Raw genomic sequence first — 24,285 nt, 5'->3', positions numbered from 1 at the left:
TGATATCCATGCTTATTTATATATCACCTATCAGAAGTGTGGCAACCTATATAGCTTTATAATCACTAAAGTATGGATCACAGTAGTTAAGTCATATATATGAAAACTGTTTACTCTGAAAATCTAAATCATTAAAGGTATTATTATAAATGAATGTTTTAGTTATAGCTGAAGCTTTTGGTGCTATGTGCCTAATCTTTATTTTGACTATTTAAAATATAAATTTATTATATATAAATTCTTTCTGAAAAAGAGGATATGGAGTCACATTTTGTTGATTCTAGTTTATTGTTATAAGTATTAATTTCTACGTTATACTATATAATAGCTCATTAGGGATAATTATAATCCATGAAACTGCCTTTCCCTGAATTGGGTTGGGATTCCTTTTTTTTTTTTTTTAAAAGCTTTTGAGGAGTAGTGTATTATAGTGCATGTAGTCATGTGTGTAGTCTAGAGTCTGATGGATTGGAATCCTAGCTTCTTTAATTGCTATATGACCTGAAAGAGTCATTTTAATTTCCTTGTCCCTCAGTTTCCGCATGAGTTCAATGGGTGATGATACTGGAAGCTATCTCTTAGGCCTCCTATGAGGAACAGTTACGAATCCATATTATATGGCCTTAGAGGATGCCTGGGTGGCTCATTTGGTTGAGCAACTGCCTTTGGCTCGGGTCATGATCCTGGAGTCCCACATCAGGCTCCCTGCTCGGCAGGGAGTCTGCTTCTTCTGCTGACCTCTCTACTCTCATGCTCTCTCTCTCTCTCAAATAAGTAAATAAAATCTTAAAAAAAAAAAAAAAGGCCTTAGAACAGGCCCTTGTACTTTGAGTTATATGTTAGCTTTTATTATTTTTTATTATTTTTGTTTTTCAAGGTTTTCCCTTTCCAGAGATTGAATTACATATGCTTCCCCTCAGTTTATGCTTCCAGAAATCTTCTCCCTTGGGTTTCATGAAGGCAATGAGCTTTGTTCTGTTGTGTCTTCATGCACAGAACAATTCCTGGTATATAATAATACTTAATAAATATTTGTTGAATAAATGAGTTGATTAAGCTTATTATAATCTCTTAACATTAAGAAAAAATCCTGAGTACGAGGGATTTCGGGACATCTATTCTGAATAATTGTGTTTGCTGCTTTTTACTCCTTGTATGTTTGTATAGCTGAGGTCAGCCCTTTAGTGATGGCTAAGTAAGAGAAGGATTGCTGTAGAGGCCCTCTTTCAATAAATTCAATAGAAAGGAAATGAAGTTTATTTTCAAAGGATAATATTTTCCATCCTAATGGCAGCATTAATTACATTTATAAAGTAGTTTGAATTTAGATACACAAAACTATGCTACTATGTAGATTTGAGTTCCATTACAATGAATTTTTGTTTGTAATGAAATTTGCTTGTAATTGTTTACATGTTCCTTGAAATTGGTGGAAGCGTGAAGATTTTTTTTTACAGTAAGAATTTTCTTTTTGTAGTGGTTAGAAAGTTATTAAATATTAGTAAGTAATAGTTAAATATTAATTGTAACATTTTTAACTGGTCATTTTTATTTTATGGAGCAAACACTGCAAAAAATTGGATTTGCTGCAACTTTTCACCTGTTTCACTAAAATAAATGATGTTGCTACATCATTTGTATTCTAGCATAAAAATATAATAATGAAAACTTGGAAAAATCTTGACTTAAGTTTCCTTCTTCTGTGTAGAGTTAAACTTCTTTGTGTGATTTGGACTTCATGTTTTTTAATATTAAGTTACATTTATTAACTTAATGTTTATTAACACATTTCTCATTTATAGCTTAGAAGATATAGGCAATAATTGTATTAGTGGAACAAGCCTAAAGAACGAGGGAAGTAATTGTTCCATATTACTGCATGGACTGATTTTGTTATTGAGGTTAGTAGTAATCATTTATTTCCTAGGTCCATATTTGAGCTATGGGGTCATGGAAAATCTCCAGAGGAGCTGTACAGTTCTCTTAAAAACTACCCTGTGGAGAAGATGGTACGTAGTGAAATTTTTATATAGGTGTATCTACAGATACTGTAGAATTATGAAGCTTTAAATAACTTATTTGCTTTTATTTTAGGTTCCATTTCTACATTCAGATTCTACGTATAAAATAAAGATTCACACATTTAATAAAACATTGACACAAGAAGAAAAAGTCAAACGAATAGATGTAAGTGAATTTAGCAATAATGAAAGAAGCCTATGAGAATAATGTGGTCTGTTGCTGTTGATATGTAATAATTCTCAATTCTGATAAGTACTTATTTTGTGGCACATTGTGTGCTGATTCTCATGTTTTGTCTTACTTAATGCTGATACTAAACTTACAAGATCAGTAGGACTATGCAAGCACCATTTCTCCTTTAAAATTCTAATGGGACATGAAAATCACTTTTATTTTTTAGGCACTTGAGTTTCTGCCATTTGAAGGGAAAGTGAATTTAAAGAAGCCACAGCATATATTCTCTGTTTTGGAGGATTATGGTTTGGACTCAAACCGCATCCCTGAGAATCCACATAATATCTATTTTGGTAGATGGGTAAGGAGGTGTTCTTTTTATGTATTTGAGGTTGTTTCTTTAAAAGCTTAATGTTAGACCTTTGTATAGGATTTTATATGTAGAATTTTAAAACAACTCAAGACTCAGAATTACTGTATGAATTAAAATGAGTGGAAAATATGTGGTTATGTTTTTTTGTTTGTTTTTCCAGAGATTCCTGGGAAGTGCACTAGGTTTGTTATATATAGGGCCTAGACATGGTGTACCAGGAAAAAATAACATGAGACTTGTCAGAAAGTCTGGATTGCTTTTTAAGCAGAGAAAATGTAGTGTGCTGTGGTAACTGAGGGATCTCATTTGTGGAGTTCCCAAATCTAAGCTCAAATTCCGAAAAGAAATAAAATTACTACAGAGCAGTCCTGCTCTCTTCCCTAAGGGTAATGGAAGCTGGGCTGGGGCTTATGTTACAGATTATTCTTCTTAGGAGAAAAAAGAAGTGGGTAAAATTTACTCACTACCAACCCCTGGAATTATTGCATTCAAATTCCATTAAAATTTAGTTCAGAAAGTCACAGTAAATTGCAACAAGCTAAAAAATACAAGGTATTTGTCCATAATTACCTCAATCACGTTTTTTAAGTGAACAAATTTAGAGCAATGCTAAGTGGAAAGAAGTTTTTATCATCAAGATACTCTGGTTTTATTGTGAACGATTAATTTCAATCTGTTTTATACGGTTAAACTAATCTGAAGAATCTCTGATCTAGATTGCAGATGGACAGAGAGAGCTTATTGAGTCATACAGTGTCAAAAAGAGACACTTTATTGGAAATACAAGCATGGATGCTGGTTTATCATTTATCATGGCCAACCATGGAAAAGTGAAAGAGAACGATATTGTCTTTGATCCATTTGTTGGAACAGGTATTTTTATTTAACTGTTAAATTAGTGCGTAGATATTACTTGTTTATATTAGTCAAGCTCATAGTAATGTTTTTGCTAAAACATTAGTAAATTTGTACAAAATAATCTTAGCTATCATGAGATGCTGACTAAGAGATGACCACATATTTGTGTAATAGCCCAGTATACAACATTTGAGCTACCTCAAGAATGATAGGATTTAATTTTGTGGGCTTTTTCCCCAAGTTAACCACTAGGTGGAGGGGCATACCACACATTGCAATACCGTGTACTGTGGAAATGTTGTAAAGCTATAGTTTATCAAAATAGAGAAACTTGAATGGAAAAAAAAAAAAAAAACTTGAGTGCAAGATTAAAAAAAAAGTGTTCATTATTTAACATGGATAACTATATACTTACATGGAAAAAATGGGTACTGTGTCTGATCTTTGATTTGGTTTGTAGAGGTTTATAAGTGAGTATGAAAATAAGGAAAGTGACTTAATTATTAACGGGCTTGAGCCTGGCTGCTGAGACTGCAGTCTGTGTTCTGTCCTCGTAATTAACTTTGTGTAGAAGTCCTAAAATTCCGCATTAACCTCCTCTGATTTGTGAGGAGATTTTCCCACTTTGCCCTATTTTTTGCTGGCTCTTACTCATATGTAGGGAGCACTCATATTTAGATCTGTCTGGCTAAATTCATTGTGATTCAGATTGCCTTGGAACAAATTACGTTTGTGGTTGGAGTTTCTCCCTGTAGCTGTCTTTCCCCATCAGAAACTTGGGAAGGAGCTCTGCCACAATAGCTAACATTGTTGAACTAAAAAGAAAAAAAACTTCCTGAGGGGATTATGGCATGGAGAGAGGTTATGTGACTTGGCCAAGGTTATACAGTGTGTAAATTTCATGAGATTCAAACTCAAGCAGTCTAACTCCAGAGTTCATGCTCTTAACTACTACACTAGAGTTGTTTCTTTCGGCATTAAGATCTCTACTACACTAGAGTTGTTTCTTTCGGCTATTATACCATAACCCAACTTGAGGAGTGTGACCACATGCGATAAGGAAGAAATCTTATCAAAGTCAAGAGATTTCTAACTGTTGGAATGAATTTCTGTGTTTGTTGTTGAATTAATCTATTGGTGAGTTTCTCTTCTGCATTCCACCGGTGTCTCCATATATCCCCCACCTAGCATTAGACCTATTTGTTTCTTTCCTATCTTCATTATCCTTAGTGCCTCGCCCCTCTTTTTAAACTCTTATTGGAAATAATGTCAAACTTATAGCAAAGGTACAAGAATGAAAATAGAACAGAGAACAAACCACTTGCACATACTTGACTCAGATTAAACTATTGTTAACATTTGGTCTCATTTGCTTTATCATTTCTTTTTTATGTTCATTTACGTAATTTTGTTTTCTTTACAGTTTGAAATTGCATCCATCCAGTCTCTTTACCTCTCGAATGTATATATCTTACGAGTTAGAATATTCTCTTATGGAACCATGGTGTAGTTTTCAATGTTAGCAAATGTACTGCTAATGCAGTACTTTAATGTTCATATGACATTTTTGCTAATTGACCCACTGATGTTCTATATACTATATTTTTCCTTTTCAGTCTAGCATCAAGTGTTGTATTTTGTCACTGATGTTTCTTTGATCCATTTGGTATGGAACAAGTCCATAGTCCTTCTTTTTCTTTTGTGAGATTTGCACTTTTGAAGAGCACTGTCCCTCCTCTCTTTGCTTTTTATTTAGAATATACCTCACTTGGGTCATTTATTTCTGCATGAGTTCTGCAAGTTATACATTCCTGGCCAGACTACTACAACAGTGATTTTGTGTCCTTCTCAGGGCATCTGCATGATGGTTATCTGCCCCTCATTGGTAATATTAATTTTGATCAGCTGGTTAAGGTGGAGGGTGATTTTTCCATTGTATGTTAAGACCCATGTAAGTATCCTGTACCACATCTAAATTCCTCCTCACCCCTTTCAAGTGGTCAGGTTGGCATTCACTGAAGATCCTTGCCTGAACCAGTTTTAACTTTGGTCACAAAGTTAACTTCTGGTCACAAAGGGATGATTTTTCCAGTAGTACTTCCTCCACAATTACCACTCAACACTCATTCTATTATAATCAAGAGCCCTTTCTTCTCTCCTATGTATTTATTATTAATATAAGCTGTGGATTCCCCTTAGTGGTCTATAATTAGTTAACTTATTTTGTTGCTCAAATTATCCCACTTTAGCCAAGGAGCCCTTTTGTACTGTATCTGTCTTTGTGACCTCTACCCTGTCTTTTTTATTTTTGGGTACTTTCTTATTTTCTGGCTCACCTTTTACCTGCCCAAACTCTGGAATCAGCCATTTCTCCAAGTAACTGTTGTTTCTTTTAGTGGGGAATGGTATTAGAGACCAAGATCTGGGTGCTAGGTATCTTCATTTCTCCACACAGTCAGCAGATAAGCTAGGACATTTAGGTGTGAATGTGTACAATATGGATATAAATATGTATGCAAATATCCCTGTGTATGTACTGTGTATGCATGTGGATAGACACATGTATTGTAGAAATTGTGAATTTTCTTTCTTTCTTTTTTTTAAATTTTATTTTTTATTTATTTGACAAAGATCACAAGTAGGCAGAGAGGCAGGCAGAGAGAGAGAAATAAGCAGGCCCTTCGCAGAGCAGAGAGCCCGATGTGGGGCTCGATCCCAGGACCCTGGGATCATGACCTGAACTGAAGGCAGAGGCTTTAACACACTGAGCCACCCAGGCACCCCAAGAATCCTGTTTTCTTTCACCATTTACACATTAATTTTTTTGCTTGTTGCTATAATGTATCTAAAATAGTTTCAAAATTGCTTTACCCTTACCACTAAAAGAAAAGCAAAAAAATACTAAAGCCCTTTTAAAAGGATATGTGTTTTTAGGCTGTGTATTCTGTTCTTTACCACACCTAAAGGGCAGTAAAATCAAATATTGTGCTTTCTTCTTTTCCCCTTCATTTCAGAATCAGTTTGGAGTTCTTTTTTTTTCAGTTTGCCCTCAGTTTTAGAATTTTTTACTTCCTTCCAGCCTTGTTGATTTATTTTTAAATATGCAGAAAATCAGTTTACTTTCAAAAGTCAACTATGTAAGAGATATACTCATACAAGTATCACTTCTTTCTGTATCTCTTCATTCTCCTCCCTCATCCCTTGACGATACCCAACTTCTTTTCTTTTTTAGTTGATTCTTCTTATTTGTGGGGTTTTTTTTTTTGTAATGATAGGCAGATATATGTACATTTTATTTTTACTTCTTTCTTACACTACATTGCTTTTCTCACTTAACAGTTTTTCCTGAAAATCACTTTCTGTTAGTTCATAGGAATTGTCTTCATTCTTTTTTATACTTGTACTCCATGGGTGTATATACTGTAATTTATTCGAGCAGTCTCCTATATATACTTGGACATGAGTAGTGTCCAGTATTTTAGAGTTATAAATAATGCCTGCAATGAATAATCTTTTGTATATATACTTGCATAATGTTGGAGATATGGCTCTAGGGTAAATTCTTAAAAGTAGAATTGCTGGATGAAGAACGTATGTATATTTTAAACCTTGTTTCACCAGCAGAGTTTATTGTCAAGGTCTTGAAATGTTGCCAGTCTGTTGGATGAAAACATTATCTCAGTTTAGTGTTATTTTATATTTCTCTTATTATGAGTGAAGTCTAATAACCTTTTATATATATATTTAACATATAATGTATTATTTGTTTCAGGGGTACAGGTCTGTAATTCATGAGTCTTATATAATACCCAGTGCTTGTTACAATAACATCCTCCCCAATGTCCATCACCCAGTTTCCCCATCCCTCTACCCACTATGCATGCAGCAATCCTCAGTTTGTTTCCTGTGATTAATAAGAGCCTCTTATGGCTTGTTTCCCTCACTGTTTTGTCTTGTTTTACTTTTTTCTCTCTTCCCCTATGATTCTCTGCCTTGTGTCTTAAATTCTGCATATTGGTGAGATCATATGATAATTATCTTTCTCTGATTGACTTATTTCACTTAGTGTAATACCCTCTAGTTCCATCCATGTTGTTGCAACCTTTTATTAAGGGCCATTTTGATAATTTTTTTGGAAATATTTTTCATGTCTTTTGCCCATTTTTATGTAGACATTTCTTTATTTTTTTTTATTTTTTTATTTTAAAGATTTTATTTATTTATTTGACAGAGAGAAATCACAAGCAGGCAGAGAGGCAGGCAGAGAGAGAGAGAGGAGGAAGCAGGCTCCCTGCTGAGCAGAGAGCCCGATGCGGGACTCGATCCCAGGACCCTGAGATCATGACCTGAGCCGAAGGCAGCGGCTTAACCACTGAGCCACCCAGGCGCCCGACATTTCTTTATTTTTGAAAGTACTTTGTATGTTAGGGAATTAGCCCTCCCTCTTTTTTCCTGTTTTTTTTATATGTATGTAAAGATGTATACTATATGGGTATTGCATGCATGCGTTTATGTGTGTATACACACAACCAAATATTTTTTCCCAGTTTGCCATTTATTTTTGACTTTGCAAACAGTTGCCTTTTACCATGCAAAAGTTTTTCCTACATTTATGTTATAGAGGTATCTAGCTATGTTTCTTTTTGTAGTAATTTATAGTTTTAGTTTAGTTTCTTTAGTTCTCTGATCTATTTGGAGTTTTTCTTATATGCTGTGAGGAATGGATCTATAAATTTCTTTTTTTTTTCCAAATGCTAAACCTTTTATTAATCTTTAATTTGTTCTTGGACTTTAAAAACTTTTTTCTGGGAAGTGAGAATTCTTTGACATACATACATGTACATAATGCTTAATATGTATGCATACATGTAGATAATACTATAAAGTCTAAAAATAGAGCTCCTAGTATAGGTAAAATTTATTTCCCTTGATGTCTATGAGGTTGGGTATATTATGAAATGCTAATTTCTGCCACAGCAATCAAAATATTGATTACCTTCAATGTGAGTAAGGGGCAAGGAGACCTGCCCCTAATTTGCTTTAGAGCAGCTCCTTAGAATGGGTAGTACATCTTGGTCTGTCACTGTTTACATAGGACATTGAATTGAAAATTACAAAGAGGAAGATCTTTGCAAAGATGCTGCTAAAATATATTTTTTAAAATTTGTGTTTGTAATTTAAGCATAGCTTTAGAATCTAGTTTTTGGTGCTTTTGTTTTGAAATTGGTGATGTAATTGTGAATAGACACAATTCTTAAGTATAGTTTGTCCTTTTTCTTGGGCTTTTTGTCTCACTGATGGGTAGTACCTTCTGAAGGATTGGGGAAATACTAACCCTGTTCCCTCCTCCATGGCCATAGTTTTTCACAAATATTTTTGATAGTATTTTTTCCTTGTTTCCTTTTCTAATATTTAAAAACAAAGTCAAGTGGATCCAATCCTTTTCCATTTTAAAGGCACAAAATTGAAATATATTCGTTTCCCAAATGTTTTATCCACTGACTTCTCATAACCTGTGATTTTCTCAAGGTTATAGGATAGAGTAGAAAGCTTCTGGGAAACCAAAAGGAGAGATATAATCTTTTCCTGCCTAAATGCCTTTCCTTTTTCTTGAGACAGTGTGATGTTGTTGTCTAGAATGACATTATAAGTTGTAGAAACATACTTTCCTTTCCATTTTAGTGAGTATGTTGCTTTTCATTTTAATAAAATTTTTTTTAAAAGATTTTATTTATTTACTTGACAGACAGAGATCAGAAGTAGGCAGAGAGAGAGGAGGAAGCAGGCTCCCTGCTGAGCAGAGATCCCAGAGGACCCTGCGATCATGACCTGAGCCGAAGGCAGAGGTTTTAACCCAGTGAGCCACCCAGGGGCCCCTCATTTTAATAATTTTTTTTTTTTTAAAGTTGCGTATCTCCATTTTTTTCCTCGGGAGAAGATACTTCTCATTGGGCTAGCTTTTGGTAGTTAGGAAGTCCTGTTGCTCTAATATGAGCAAGGATTGATGAGCATGATATGTGGAATACCTATAATGGTACAGGCCCACCTGTGATATACAAGAGTTGTGAATGGTATACAACTCTTACTAATTGAGTGTGCAGCTTTACTTAATTTAATAACAGATTTTACTTTTATCTAACTGGAATGCTAAGTGTATATTTGTTTTAATTGGTGCTGACCCCAAAGGAGAGAAAATGGTATAGAGAAAAGAGCAAATAGAATGAGTTTTAAATCCTTAATCTATTAGTTATTATATCACTTAGGGCAATGTTCTCAACTTGTCTGGGCCTCAGTTCCATCATTAATAAAATGGTAATATTAATATATTGTGAGGATTAAGTGAGGTAATACATGTATATGAAATTCTTAAGAAGTTGCCTGACACATGGTAGGCTTTCAGTAGACTATAATGGTTATCATTATTATTTTTAAATTATTATTTTGTTAGGAACTTAGATGCCTTTCTGGTAAAAGATGTTAGATATAGCCAGTATTGAATGATCATGATGAACATTTTGGCCATGAACATCAGTCCCTTCTTTGACTGATTTCCAAGGTATTCATAATTTGCAACTGTTGGCAAATTGTGACAGCAGGCAAGGAAATTGAGGGTTAAAATTGTAAACATCTAATTCATTGGTTATAATGAAAATAGCTGGTACAGGTAGACACACAGCCAGTTGCTGTAGGTAGCTGTGCTATGATTTTATGACAGAGGTCCTTAGATACTTCTTTTCTCCTTCCCCTCTCTCAAGTGATTCAGCTATTTTACTAATTGAGAGTATACCCAGGAGACCATTGTGCACTCCTTGGCTGCTTCTACCTTCAAATGAGCCATAGTGTAAGGAGTGGAGTACAACTCCTTTTGAATTTTATCATTGCAGAATGATAGATGCATATGACAGGTGTTGAGAAACTGACGGCCCTGGTCCTGGGAGGAAACTATGGGAGAGTAAAAGGGACAATTAGGAGAGAGGTAATTGATCTCTGTAGGTCTGTGGATTAGTCTCTGGGTCATTCCCATTTTTGTCCACAATTCTTTATAGTCTCCTTTTCTTGAGTTTCATAGTTTATCTGGTAAAATTTCTATTTTCTAGCAATATCCTTTTGCTCAGGCTGCTAGTGTAACTTACCTGAGTTCATTTTGAAAAAGGATAAAGTAGATACAGTAGTATTCCATTTTTCCTTCTTTTCTACTTTCCTTTCAGCAAAACTAAAGGCCAGTCTCTCAATTCAGCATTTTTGTAAGGCTTTTCACTTAAATCTCTAATATGAAAATTGTAAAATAGTTTCTGTATTATAAATAAATTTCACTTATTATGTCCTTTTGCCAATAAGGTATTGCCCTAACCTTAAAGTGGTTACTATTTAAGTAAGGAGAAATTAGAAGACTGAGTTTTTGGTATTTGTATACTTGGTAGCATAAGAAATTGGGTGAGTCACATTACCTCCCCCTCATCACTTCACCCCTCCTTTATCACCCCTTCTTCCACCAGAAGGTTCAGGGAAACTCCAACTAAGGTATAACTAAATGTAAAAAGTGCTTCAATTTAATTGAGAAAACGATGAGATGATTAACAGCGATTACCCAGTGACCAGTTTAGAGAAGCTAATTTATAATAACTTTATTTAAAACTTTGAAAGCTTAAAGAGCACAAAGTTAACTAACAGATGTAGTCTAACACATTATTCATCTCCTTTCAGCAGTGTACTCTAAATTGGGTCTTCTCAAAACTCACTCTAACCAAATGGATAAGGTTCTGTTTAAGGAAGCACAGGAAAGCTTTTCTGTTCCCCTTGACAACTAGTTCTTCTAGGTGAGTATCTGCCTTAATTGGCAGAATTGTAGTAATTCCTCGTAATTCGGGTGAAGTGATTTTGTGAGTATTCCAGTTCTTCACAATACAGTATCTTTCCTAAATATGGATGGTTCCATTTATAGAACAAGACTAATGAGGTCTTACTTAGCTTCCCTCTCGCACAAATACTCCTTATATTTAGTATGAAGGAACTTAGGTTTTGGTTACTGCTGTACTTTTTTTAGTTCTCCATTCTCTTCTTCTTGGGGTCTCGTAGTAGTAGATACAGTATTTTTTACAAGCAAAGTCTATTTATTGAAGTGCCTGTTCCCGGACTGTGTTTTAAATGGCTATGGAAGGAACACCATTAATTTACAGATCTTGACCCTCTGGAGGCACTACCCATCTTAATTATAGAAATTACCTTTGGAAAGGATATAAGGGAAAATACATAATTATTTTCCCTGTCTGAGTCTGTGCATAGTTTAGGAATATATTTCTGATGTCCATTTGACAGACCTTTCTACGGTGCGGTATAGCTATTAGGAATTTTTAATTTGGATGATGAAAAAAAGTAAAATTCAATGGAGAGCACGGTTATTAAAATAACTGATTTTTCCCCCTTAAACAATTTAAAAATATTACCTTTTATTTTAAAATGTTTCATTAATTTTCAAATCTTTATTAGGATTTTTCTTTGTATGTGAGCTAGGCACAGCTACCAAGTTACTTAGTCCAGTCAGATTGTATTGGAACTTTTGTTTTTACTTTGATCACAGCACTAAGTAAAAAGAGAAGTCATTGTATTGTTATTTTTGTTGTTATTTTTGTGTATGCTTGATGATAGTTATTCAGAAATTCATATTTACAGTTTAAAATGAGGTAATTGCTTCACTGGTTACAGGAATAACTGTTTATTGTACTAATATTTTAATTTTTATGGGGATTAACATCTTAAATATTAATTATACCCCCTTAGGTTATTTGAAACTCAGGCTTCCATGGGAATTGAGCCTAGTTGTCAGAATTTATTTATTGCTAACTCTTTTATATAGCAGTTTTATATTCTTGTTTGTAAGTAAGGAGCAAGATGCTTTGTATAGACCTCTCAAAATCAGATGGAAATGTCTAAATGTACATTATTTTATTTATTTTTTTAACTTTAAAAAAAATTTTATTTATTTATTTGACAGACAGAGAGATCACAAGTAGGCAGAGAGGCAGGCAGAGAGAGAGAGAGAGGGGGAAGCAGGCTCCCTGCTGAGCAGACAGCCCAAAGCGGGGCTCGATCCCAGGATGCTGAGATCATGACCTGAGCCGAAGGCAGAGGCTTAACCCACTGAGCCACCCAGGCGCCCCTAAACTATTTTTTAAAAGATTTTATTTATTTATTTGAAGAGGGGAAGGACAGACAGAGGGAGAAGCATACTCCCTGCTGAGCAGGGTTCCCAATGTGGAACTTGATCCCAGGACCCTGGGATCATGAGCTGAGCCGAAGGCAGTCGCTTAACCAACTGAGCCACCCATGTGCCCCTAAAATATACATTATTTTAATTAAAAAAAAATTTTCCCTAAGCAGTATGTTCAAAGTAATGATGACAGTACATACATTAATTCCTTACTTTGTGACCAGTATAGTGAGCACAATTTAGTGTTTAATTCTGAGGCTTATAAAATATGGTCAGGACCAGTGTTATTCTCCGGTACTCTGCCTACAGCTATTTTTTAAGACTCTGGATCAGACTAAATAAGAGATAAGAGTCTGGGACTTTCTGGTTAACAGACTATAACTGTGTGATTTTCAGGTGGCCTTCTGATAGCATCTGCTCATTTTGGTGCTTATGTATATGGGACAGACATAGACTACAATACAGTTCATGGCTTAGGTGAGTAGAGGTTCTGGACTGTTACAGGCTTTGTTTTTGTATCAGATGTGCTTTCAAAGTAATTAAATGGGTTTATATGGCATTATGCATCTATCTCATGTTAAGATACAGAGTTGTGGTATAATGTAGTTTTACTTATTCTTACAAATGATAAGATTTTGTTGGATATCTGCTTTTTATGAAGTGATTCAGTATGTGCAAAGCAATCTTGTGGGGGATAACAAAGATGAAAAAGAAAAAGCTCTCCTCACTGTCTTAGTAAGAGATTTTTAAAAAGTTGGAAAACTCTAAGGTTGTGAACTTTAGGCTTGGGAAGGAGGTAGGAGAGAGACTAGCCATCTTCTAATTAGCATGTCCATGTTAATAAACACATACAGTTTCTATTTAAAGATTATCACCGTTTTTTATTCATAATCATACTCTTGCATGAATACTGGATTAATTGCTAGTCCTTGAGTACTCTATTGGTTTTAATTCCATAACCAACCAAAATATCTTTGAAGTGGTTGACATGACAGTAACTTAGAAGATTCTGCATTGGATTCAGGTTAACTCAAGACAAACATTTGCTTGCTTTTGAGGCAGTTTTGGAAACTATTTTAAAATCTAGATGCTTTGCTAATGATACATGGTTGGTTGGAACTGAATTATACTGAAGAAAGTTCTCATATACCTGAATAGTAATAAAAATGTCAAGTTTCATTGATGATTTTGAAATTCTGTTTATGGTGGTATTCCATTATTGTAACTAGAATCAGCCTTTTAAACACCCTTTTTCTTTTTACTGTCCAGTTTTTCTCAAGTTACTGTATTGGTGAGAATTTATTATACTCCTTTTTTTTTCTTTTTCTCTTTTCTGAAACAATTTGACATATTGTGCTTGATGACCCTCTTTTTTCCTACCTTGACTCTAAGGAATTTAGTAATATTTATCATAAGGAGAACTGGTTATATTTTATCAAGTTCACCTAAATGGGCTTACCAGAAAAGATATTCTTGGCGATATGTTAGGGCAGACAAAGTGCTAAGAAGAATTATTCCAGTTTGCTTTTAGTAGAAGTCATGTTTGCTTTAAGGAGATTGTCCTATATAATTTATTAGAATTCTTATTTATAAAAGTTACATTATAACCTTTCAGTCTACTTGAGCAGAATTCTCATTGAGGTAGAATTTTTTCAGAGCTTACCCAGGATGTTCTTAAATATGCACTCTGTTTCATGTGCTTGTAATTTCTTTCTGTACTCTCAAATATTCTCAAAGTTTCCCATTTTAAAAATATAAAACCTTTCCTATCAGTCCTGTCGGGGCCCTCTAATGGCCACTTTGTTTTCCTCTTCCTTTTGCCAAAGTGCATCTTGAAAACTAGTATTTACTTGCCGTCTCCTCTTTTTCATTTCTCAGTCTTCTGTCCATTGTTTTCTAGCTTTCACGCCTGCTGAAAACTCTCACTAGGGCTACAGATCTTAGCATTTGGCAGTGTTGACCTTCATAAAGCCTCCCTTGGTTTCCTGGACCGTGGCCTCATTGGGTGGTACTTCTACTTCTTTGGTTGTTCCACCTCTGTCTTCTTAAGGCCCTGTGGATTTCTTTGACCTGTGTTAACATGTTGCTTTCTCTGGGCTTCTCTCTTTGACCACTTTTCCTCTCACAACATATACTATGCAGAGTCATGCCATTCTTCTCCTTTTGATTTTTTAAGTTTTGTTTTTATTGTAAAGTAGATCAAGATACAGAGGGTGTATAAAAATAGAATAATTATAGAACAAACACATAACTGCCACCTAGGTTAATAAAAAATGTCATTCATTCTTAAGGTTTTAAGTTAAGTGCATATACTGATAATCTCCTCAGTGTATTTATTCTGGCTTCCAACTACCCACTGAATAGTTCTTTCTGAATGTTCTGTGGGTAGCTGACAAGCATGATCAGTACATCTCAAATCTCATTTTTTTCCCCTAAGCTTATTTTTCCTCTTTTTTTAATTTTTTTTTTTGAGAGGAGGCAGATGGGGCAAGGGGAGAGGGAGAGGGAGAATCTTAAGCAGGCTCCATGCCAAGCATGGAGACCAGTGGTGGGCTCAGTTTCATGTCCCTGAGATCATGACCTGAGCTGAAATCAAGAGTTGGATCCTAGAGGCACCTGGGTGACTCAGTTGGTTACATGGCTGCCTTTTGCTTAGGTCAGGATTCTAGGGTCCTGGAATCAAGCCCCACATCAGGCTCCCAGCTCAATGGAGAACCTGCCTCTCTCTCTGATTCTGCTTGCTGCTCTTTCTGCTTGTATTCTCTCTGTATCTCTCTGTCAAAAAAAAAAAAAAAAAAAAAAAAGAGTTGGATGCTTAACCAACTGAACCACCCAGCTACGCTGGTTTCTCCGATCTTAATCAATCCACGGTATCATCATCCACTTGTGTCTCCTAATACTAGAACTTTTGAATTTCTTTCTTCAACCTCCACTTTAACTTTTCATCTGTAATGTCTCTGCAAGAGCTCCATGGTCATAGCATTCCTTCATTTCCCAAGTTAGCTCTCTTCATTTCTGTTTCGTTTATAAGGGGCCATGCTCAATAGAGCTTTGTATCTTACTTGTATATGCTTTCAATTCAGTAAGTATTTAATAAGTGTTTAAGGCAGTTTTACTTGAAAGGTGATAGAAAAAGATCAGTTAGACAGTACATTTTACTGGCCAAAATACATTTTTGTAGTAAGTTGAAATAAAAATAACTTTATGTAAATAAAGTTAGGATTTTAAGTGAAAGCAAGTTTTATTTGAGTAAAGGTAGCTTTAGATGAGTTAAACATTATTTTAGCTAAACGATAAGAAATAAGAATGCTCTATTTGATTTGTAGTTTCTGTATTCTTTTTTCTTTCCCTTTAGGAAAGGCTAGTAGGAAAAACCAAAAGTGGAGAGGACCAGATGAAAACATTAGGGCAAATCTTCGTCAGTATGGTTTAGAGAAGTATTACCTCGATGTCCTGGTTTCAGATGCGTCTAAACCTTCCTGGAGGAAGGGCACATATTTTGATGCAATCATCACTGATCGTAAGTTTATTTTTATAAAAAAGTAGGAGTAGGATTAGTTTCCTAAAGTCATTTACATTTGAAGTAGAAAATGTATCAACACATAGAAAATATCAGCTTGTACTAGTATTCTCCTCCTGCCGCCCCTGTCTTCTTCATATAGTGAGAAGGAAAAAACTGTGAATATAAGGCAGTATACCAATTTAACTAAGTAGTTAAGCGTTTACTATTTTGGTTTTTTAAATAATATGTATTGACTTGTCTTTCCTTTTTTCACTTCAGTTTATTTTTTTGGAGCATATATTTATTTTAAAATTTTGATTGTAATTGATTATTTGTATATCAACTGGAGCCAAAATGTCATTTGCAATTAGAGTGTTAGGTGTCAAAGAAGAGAGTTTTATTTTTTGATTTTTTTTTTTTAAAGATTTGTTTATTTGAGAGAGAGAGAGAGATCATGTGCCTTACCCCCCCCTTGAGTTGGGGGAGGGGCAGAGGGAGAGAATCTTCAGACAGATTACTCACTGAACATGGAGCCCAGTGTGGGGCTCAGTCCCACAACCATGAGATCATGACCTGAGCCGAAACCAGGAGTCAGATGCTCAGCCAGCTGTGCTACCCAGATGCCCCAAAGGAAAAGAGGTTTTTTTCCCCCCCCAAAGAAAAGAGTTTTAGATAAAACGTGATTCTCCATGTGTAAGCTTTGGTGTTTTGTTTTGTTTTGTTTTTGTAGCACATGTTTTGACTGACTTCTCTTCTAGAGTTACAAGAAATTTGGAATTTTGTGAGCCACTAGGCTTGTGAACCCACTGTGCTTCAGGAATGTGAATAAGAACTTGTTTTCCTGTGCCTCATGAGTTCTGGGCTTTGCAGACATACTATCTAAGAATAGACTGGCCTTTTTCTACCATATTTTGCAATAAATAAATCTGTAAATAGTAGCAAGGGTATCTCTACTCTTCTGTCTCCGCTCCCTTCAATTCTTTGGTAACTTAGGTGCTCCTAGATCTAACAAGAGAAAAATTACCAAGGCATTACACTGTTAGTATGAATCTGCTTTATAAAAATTGGGTAACTTTTTACTTAGAATCTAACTTATTGTTTGTTCTCATTCTGTTTGTGTATTTATATAAAGTATGTAACTTTTTTTTTTTAAAGATTTATTTATTTATTTGACAGACAGAGATCACAAGTAGGCAGAGAGGCAGACAGAGAGAGAGGAGGAAGCAGGCTCCCTGCTGAGCAAAGAGCCCTATGCGGGGCTCGATCCCAGGACCCTGGGATCATGACCCAAGCCGAAAGCAGAGGCTTTAACCCACTGAGCCACCCAGGTGCCCCAGTATGTAACTTTTTTTAATCCGTTGAAAGTGAGTTGGCTGCACTGTAGGCTTTTACCCCATACCTCACTGTGTATTTCCCAAGAGTAGGAATAGTCTCTTAGGTAGCCAGAGTATAGTTATCAGTTTCAATAAGTCAGTGCAATTATTGAATTTTATTTTGTCACCTACTTTTGTTGTCACCCAGTAATATCCCTTTATTTATTTCTTTGCTTTTCTGTCTGGGATAGTATCCAACCTGGTATCAGGTATTGCATTTGGTAATATCTCTTTTAGGCCTCTTTTAGTTGTCACACTGTCACAGCCTTTCTCTTTTTATAAGACATTGACATTTTTGAAGAAGACAGTGGCCTGCTGTCCCTTCCAGTGTTTTAAATATAATGTTCTTGTGTTACGTGTTCTTGCTTGGAATATTTCATAGGTGGTGATGTGTTTCTCTCTGAGTGTCCCATCTGGAGGCCCATGATATCCATCTATGCCTAACTGGTGATTAGGTGACTTTTGACTATCCATGTTATTTGTGTTTTCTGTCTAGCTCCCTATGGTATCAGAGAATCTACGAGAAAAACAGGTTCTCAGAAGGAAATACCAAAGGGGATGGAAAAATGGTAAGTAAAAGTTTAATATGATACTATTTTGAGAAGAAGCATGTTACTGTTTTTAATTAGCTAAGTTTAACAGTCTTAAGGTCTTTCATGGATTTTGAAATTGTTTTCTTTTTCTAGCCCAGAAAGCCATGTTCCTGTTTCCTTGAGTTATCATCTGAGTGATATGTTTTTTGACTTGTTAAACTTCGCAGCTGAGACCCTCGTATTAGGTGGAAGACTAGTCTATTGGTTACCAGTGTATACACCAGAGTATGTAATGCTAAATAATTTTATTTTTAATTTCACTTTTGTTATGGTATTTATATAACATTTTCCCCCTATTTTTAATTGGATTTAGAGTAAATATCTTTGTGTTTAATGTTTATAATCGTCTTTGTTTACCTACATATGTGTATAAAACAGTCCCCTTCCTCTTACTGATTGAATTGCTTTGACCTTTTCATTTTACGTCAGGAGTTGGCAGACTATAGCCTGTTGGCCAGATATGGTCCTCACCTGTTTTTATAAGGCATTTGAATTAAGATGGGTTGAACTAAAATGGGTTTTTACATTTTTAAAGAGTAGTTAAAAAAGAAAAAAAAGCAAAGAACATGTGACAGAAATATATGTGGCCCACTAAGGCTAAAATATTTACTGTCTGGTCCTTTAGAGGGAAAGTTTGCCAAACCTAGTTGTGTACCGTCATTAGCTCAGGGTCTGATATATCATAGCTGCTGGTAACTGTTTTGTTAGGCCACAAACATAGGTAATTTTTAACAACTTATTTGAGGGATTCATCTGCCACAAGCTAGCTTTAATATATATTGGCTATTATGATGGCCTTAAATGCAGTAAATCTTTTTTAAAAGCTAACACTGAAATAAAAGCTGTGCTTATATTTAAAGCTTTGATTATGTTCCACATGATTGGTTTGGGTTTTATTATTCAGTAACTATTAATTATAAACAGAGCTGTGTACATCAACAATGGAGCAAATGATGTCTTGAATAAGACAGAATCTTTAAATTTGAAAGATAATTTAATATCAAGCTCAAAATTTGGCTGTTTCTCTAATCTGCCATAGTAATCTTTTGAAAAAATTATTTTAGTTCTTATGTTTACTATACGTAATTGTACAGAAAGCATTTTAGAACAGTGTTAACTTGTCTGTCTTTTCAATATGGCAGATGGTCCTCAGCAGTTGGAAGCTGTGCTGTTTTTTGTTTTAAAAATGTTGTATTGGAGGTTACTGTGGACTGACTTTAGTCACATTTTTAGTTATCAGCTGATAAGACTGTACACTGTACACGTTCATGTCCAGACCCCTTAATGCTGGCCTTCTGTTTTGCTTCCAGTCATAATCTCATGTAGTCTTTTCAATTTAGAAATAAGGAAAATTCCAAGGAGTGAATTGACTAGTCTATAGTTAATAGCTAGCTAAGCTAATTGGTTTCCTTATTCCTGTGGCTATGTTTGCTTAATTCAACAGTCTACCAGATCTCATGTGCTTGGTATGGGAAGCAATAGATGGAGTTTTACTAGTATTTTTGGAGAAAATCACTTTTGTTTGTTTCTATACAGAATGGTTCCTGCCTTAGATAAGCTGAATTCTAGCAGCAGTTTTTTAAAAGATTTATTTATCTGGGAGAGAAAGCCTGCATGCAGAGTCAGGGAGGGGGTAAGGGGAGGAAGGGAGAGAATCCCAAGCAGACTCCCCGCTGAGCTTGGAGCAGGATGCAGGGCTGGGTCCCATGACCCCAGGATCACTGAGCTGAAACCAAGAGTCAGACACTCAACTAACTGAGCCACCCATTGGCCCCCCACTTTTTTTTTTTTTAAATTAAGATTTATTTATTTATTATCGAGAGAAAAGCTTCCCATTTTAATTTAAGTTTCAGGACTAAATTTTTAAAAATTTTATTTTGAGATAATCTCAGACTTACATAAAAGTTTCAAATGTAACACAAAAAACTCTCCTCATCCAGACTTTTCCAACTACTAATGTACACCTATTAATTCTTCTTTCCTCACCCATTATACTAGTCACATATTCATTATCATTCTTCTTTTTTGGAGTGATTTGTGAAGTTGCAGATAATGATGTCCTATGACCCCTACATACTTCATTGTATTTCTCAGAAACAAGGACATTCTTGTGAAACCACAGTCAGCCCTCCAAGTTTGGAAATCAGCATTGATAACACTGGTCCATTTTATGGACCCTATTCAAATTTTACGAGTTGCAGTCCATCTGAGAAAATGGGCTTTGTTAAGCCATCAAGTCATTCTTTTCCAGTCTAGAATATGTCCCCATTTTTTCTTATCTTTTGTATCCTTGACAGTTTTGTAGAGTATATGGCTTATATTAAAGGTTGGCCCTCAACGAGGGTCCAACTGGTGGTGGTGTTTTTTTTTTTTTAGAGAGAAAGAGACATGGCAGGGTGGGGCAGAGGGAGAATTGATGTTTCTTTTTTGACCAGATTCAGGTAGTGCCCTTGGTAGGAACACCACACAAATTATACTGTGTTTTTGTACGTTGCATTGGGGGGCATATGGAGTTAATCCCTACTAGAGATCTTTGATTTGATCATCTGATTATTTTGTTCTCTCAGGGTTCTCCACTGTGAGCCATCATTTTCTCCTCTGATTAGTATTTCATGGGGGAGATATCCCAAGATTATATCAAGATCTTGTTCTTCATCAAATCCCTCTTCACAGTGACAACTCCATTGTTGACAACCACTACAATGATGACTTTTCCGTTCCATCATTCCTTCTGCATTTATAAGTTGGCATCTAACTATAAGGAAGAGTTTTCCCTTCATCCCCCATTTGTTTACAAATTTATTAATTTATTTTGCTATGGAATCATGGGTGCTTATGTTATTCATTGGGTTATAATTCATTACTATCCCTATTTTGTTGCTTAGATTATCTCAGATTTGATCAGTGGGAATCACTTTGAGGTGGTTCCTCTGTCATTTTGAAATGTCCCCATAGTTTTGGTATACTTCTTATTTTTTGGCATTTCTGACTGTCCACTATTTTGTACTTTATTATTCAGTTATAATTGGAGTTGAATGTACTTTAGAATATCTTTTGTAGTTCTTTTGTCTTTTCCTTTCTCTTTATACAAAATTAAATTGGAGGTACTTTAAAGTATTTTTAATATTTCTAAAGATCTTACAAAATGGACACTGGATATTTTTTTATGACTTCTTGATTTTAATAATTTGCAACAAGGGAAAATTTCCACATGCATATTATCAGAGGAATATTTTAAGAGTGGAAAACGGATACATATTTTTATCACTTTTTTTTACCTTAGCTGTTTATCAAGGGAAAGACTTTGTTCAGGTATGTGGCTGATGCACACATGGGAAGACTATGTTCTTTACTTCCTTAACTTCATCCTTGAAGAAAGTTATGTCCACATCCTTTGATGTTCATTACTAGACTTCTGTTTATCCTTCTTCCTTTTTAAAAAATAACTTTATTTCCATGTATTTTATGCAGAATATACTCCTAGTAATAAGTTTGTTTCTCCAGTTTCCTCTGGGATATCTTTATCTTCTGTGCAACCTCCTCTTCTGGTTTAGAAACAGTCTACTCTTTCAGTAAGGATCATCTTACTGAGGCAGGAGAGCTCACATACGGGTTAATCCAAGCACGAGCGCTGTAAGTTGTATGTCGTCACATCTTGGGGGCTGTTCACCTGGAGGCGCTTAATAACCAGAAAGTCTACATCCAAATCCATAAATTCGGCATTATTGTCTGCATTTGTAAGCATGTGCAGTAAAAATTTAGCATTCTTTGGGGCCACCAGCTGTTTGACCTGGGCACACTTAACCACCTCTGCCATTGTAGCGACAGAATGGCACATGGCTTCTGCAGTGTGACATCCTTCAGATAGTCGGTGGCTTTTCAGATCTGCATACCCCTGATGGCCTGGATAGTTTCATGTGTGTTCTTAAAGTGAACACGAAGATTTGAACCTCTTGATTTGCATGATTTTGGGGGTTTTCTGGGTCAAGGGAGTAGCAAACCATTGTCAGAGGTCACCTCAGGCTGATTAGGAAGATAATCTCCTTCCCTTTAACCTAAAGTGATCTTACTAATGAATTATTATTACTACTGTTAACTTATTATTTTTTTTTATTTAAAGATTTTATTTATTTATTTATTTGACAGACAGAGATCACAAGTAGGCAGAGAGGCAGGCAGAGAGAGAGAGGAGGACGCAGGCTGCCTGCGGAGCAGAGAGCCCGATGCAGGGCTCCATCCCAGGACTCTGGGATCATGACCCAAGCCGAAGGCAGCGGCTTAACCACTGAGCCACCCAGGCGCCCCTACTACTGTTAACTTATTAATGAGCTTAGTTTGTCGTGTGTTTGTCAGGAAATGAATTATTTTTACTTCTGTATTGTATGCCATATAAAATCTTTGTTCTTTTAAAATAGCACAAAATTATTAGGAATTTAAGACCAAAATCATCTGCAGAAGTTTGGAATAATTTTCTTGCTTCCGAATTAAACAATTTAGAATTAGTTTGATTATATTGTATTAAAAATATGGCTTTTTATTGAACTAAGAATAAAGATTTTATTTTAAAATTATATATTAGCACAGTTCAATTTTAAAACTTTTTTTACTTTTAGTGTAGTGAATATAGGCTTTTAGTCCTAATACTGAATTCATGTATTCAACCAAATTCTGTTATGTGATTCAAGTTTAACAATAAGAATTACAGGGGCTCCTGGTTGGCTCAGTTAAGTGTTTGCCTTTGGCTCAGGTCATTATCCCAGAGTCCCTGGATTGAGCCCTGCATTGGGCTCCCTGCTCAACAGGGAACTTCTGTTATTCCCTCTCCCTCTGCCCTGCCCAATCCCCAACGATGTGCTTGTGCTCTTGCTCTCTCCCCTTCCTTCCTTCCCTCCCTCTCTCTCAAATAAATAAAATCTTAAAAATAAATAAGAATTACGTATTATAATCAAGTTCAGGTATTATTCTTTAAACCCAGGGCATTTTGAAAATTATAAGACATAATACAATTAAAGTACTACCTAAAAGCTTAAGTTATTTGTGAAGAATCATTGGAGCTGATCATTGAAAAAGGATTTTCTTTTTGGCAATTTATTTATTTATTTATTTATTTATTTATTTATTTTTTTTTAAGATTTTATTTATTTGTTTGTCAGAGAGAGAGAGAGCAAGAGCGAGCACAGGCAGAGTGGCAGGCAGAATCAGAGGGAGAAGCAGGCTCCCTGCGGAGCAAGGAGCCCGATGTGGGACTCGATCCCAGGACGCTGGGATCATGACCTGAGCCGAAGGCAGCTGCTTAACCAACTGAGCCACCCAGGCGTCCCTCTTTTTGGCAATTTAAATTGCAGTGAAGAAATTGCTACTCAACAAACTTGCTGTGTTTCTTCAAATATAGATTTTCTCCACTTTAGTGTAGTACATGTTTTTTACCAGCATCAAGATAATTTGTATACTTTGTATCTTTTCACCTTTATTTATTCTGTCCCTATCTTTGATAAACCATTTCTTCTTTTCTCAGCTGATAAAATTCTGGTCATCTTTCAAGGCCTGGCTTAATTGTAGCCACCTCTATGATACTTTTCCAACCCTCCTCAGCAGAATTAATCTTTAATCTGTGCTCTCATAATTGTTTGTTCTTATCACTCCTAGGGACTGACCACATAAAATTGCTGTAAACTGCTGGTATTTATCGGTTTATTATCCACATTTTCAGCTATTTGCAAGTCACCCTGAAGATCTGTGTGCTATTCATTTGGGTGGCATAAATTCAACTGCTGTGTGTTTGATATTACAGGAATTACTAAACTACTTTGTGCACTTGTCTGCTCAGGCTTTAAGTATCCATGTAGTGTTCTTTTCTGATTGACATTAGACACAGATTACTCTCTTGAGGTGATTAGAAACTGCATTTCTTTGTGAAAGATGTTCTTTAATAGAAATCCCATTGCTACTGCTTGTGTTAAAAACATTGACAAAGTAAAGAAGCTTAATAAAGTATGCCCCAGCGCAGGATGTGTGGGGGGGTATTTTCCCCCCAATTTTATTGAGAAATAATTAACATACCTCACTGTGTAAGTTTAAGGAGTGCTGTGATGGTTTGATTTACATAGGGGATAAACTTTAGTAAAATGAATTTTGGAGTGGCTCAGAGCAGTGAAGGGAATATGGTTTTTGGGTGGTGTTAT

At 35.4% G+C, this 24,285-nt stretch overlaps 1 protein-coding gene across 6 annotated transcripts in view; it reads left to right on the top strand.

Moving 5' to 3' along the window:
* TRMT11 (tRNA methyltransferase 11 homolog) overlaps positions 1-24,285 on the top strand; it is a 117,122-nt gene that overhangs the window by 11,143 nt on the left and 81,694 nt on the right. For 5 of the 6 annotated variants that reach the window (XR_009354655.1, XR_009354654.1, XM_059177633.1 and 2 more), the window contains exons 4-11: positions 1,928-2,009; positions 2,095-2,187; positions 2,423-2,557; positions 3,286-3,442; positions 13,032-13,112; positions 15,991-16,155; positions 18,007-18,079; positions 18,197-18,328. Coding sequence is in view for 4 of the 6 variants with exons in the window: in XM_059177633.1 (XP_059033616.1) it covers positions 1,928-2,009; positions 2,095-2,187; positions 2,423-2,557; positions 3,286-3,442; positions 13,032-13,112; positions 15,991-16,155; positions 18,007-18,079; positions 18,197-18,328 (918 nt within the window). In the remaining 2 variants the exon portion in view is untranslated. The remainder of the gene's footprint in view (positions 1-1,927; positions 2,010-2,094; positions 2,188-2,422; positions 2,558-3,285; positions 3,443-13,031; positions 13,113-15,990; positions 16,156-18,006; positions 18,080-18,196; positions 18,329-24,285) is intronic. The other variant, XM_059177634.1, reaches the window with a different exon arrangement.

Source organism: Mustela lutreola, chromosome 6 (assembly GCF_030435805.1).
Source record: "Mustela lutreola isolate mMusLut2 chromosome 6, mMusLut2.pri, whole genome shotgun sequence".
Taxonomy (NCBI): Eukaryota; Metazoa; Chordata; class Mammalia; order Carnivora; family Mustelidae; genus Mustela; species Mustela lutreola.
The sequence above is the reverse complement of the archived record's forward strand: the minus strand, read 5'-3'. Positions and strand labels throughout refer to the sequence as shown.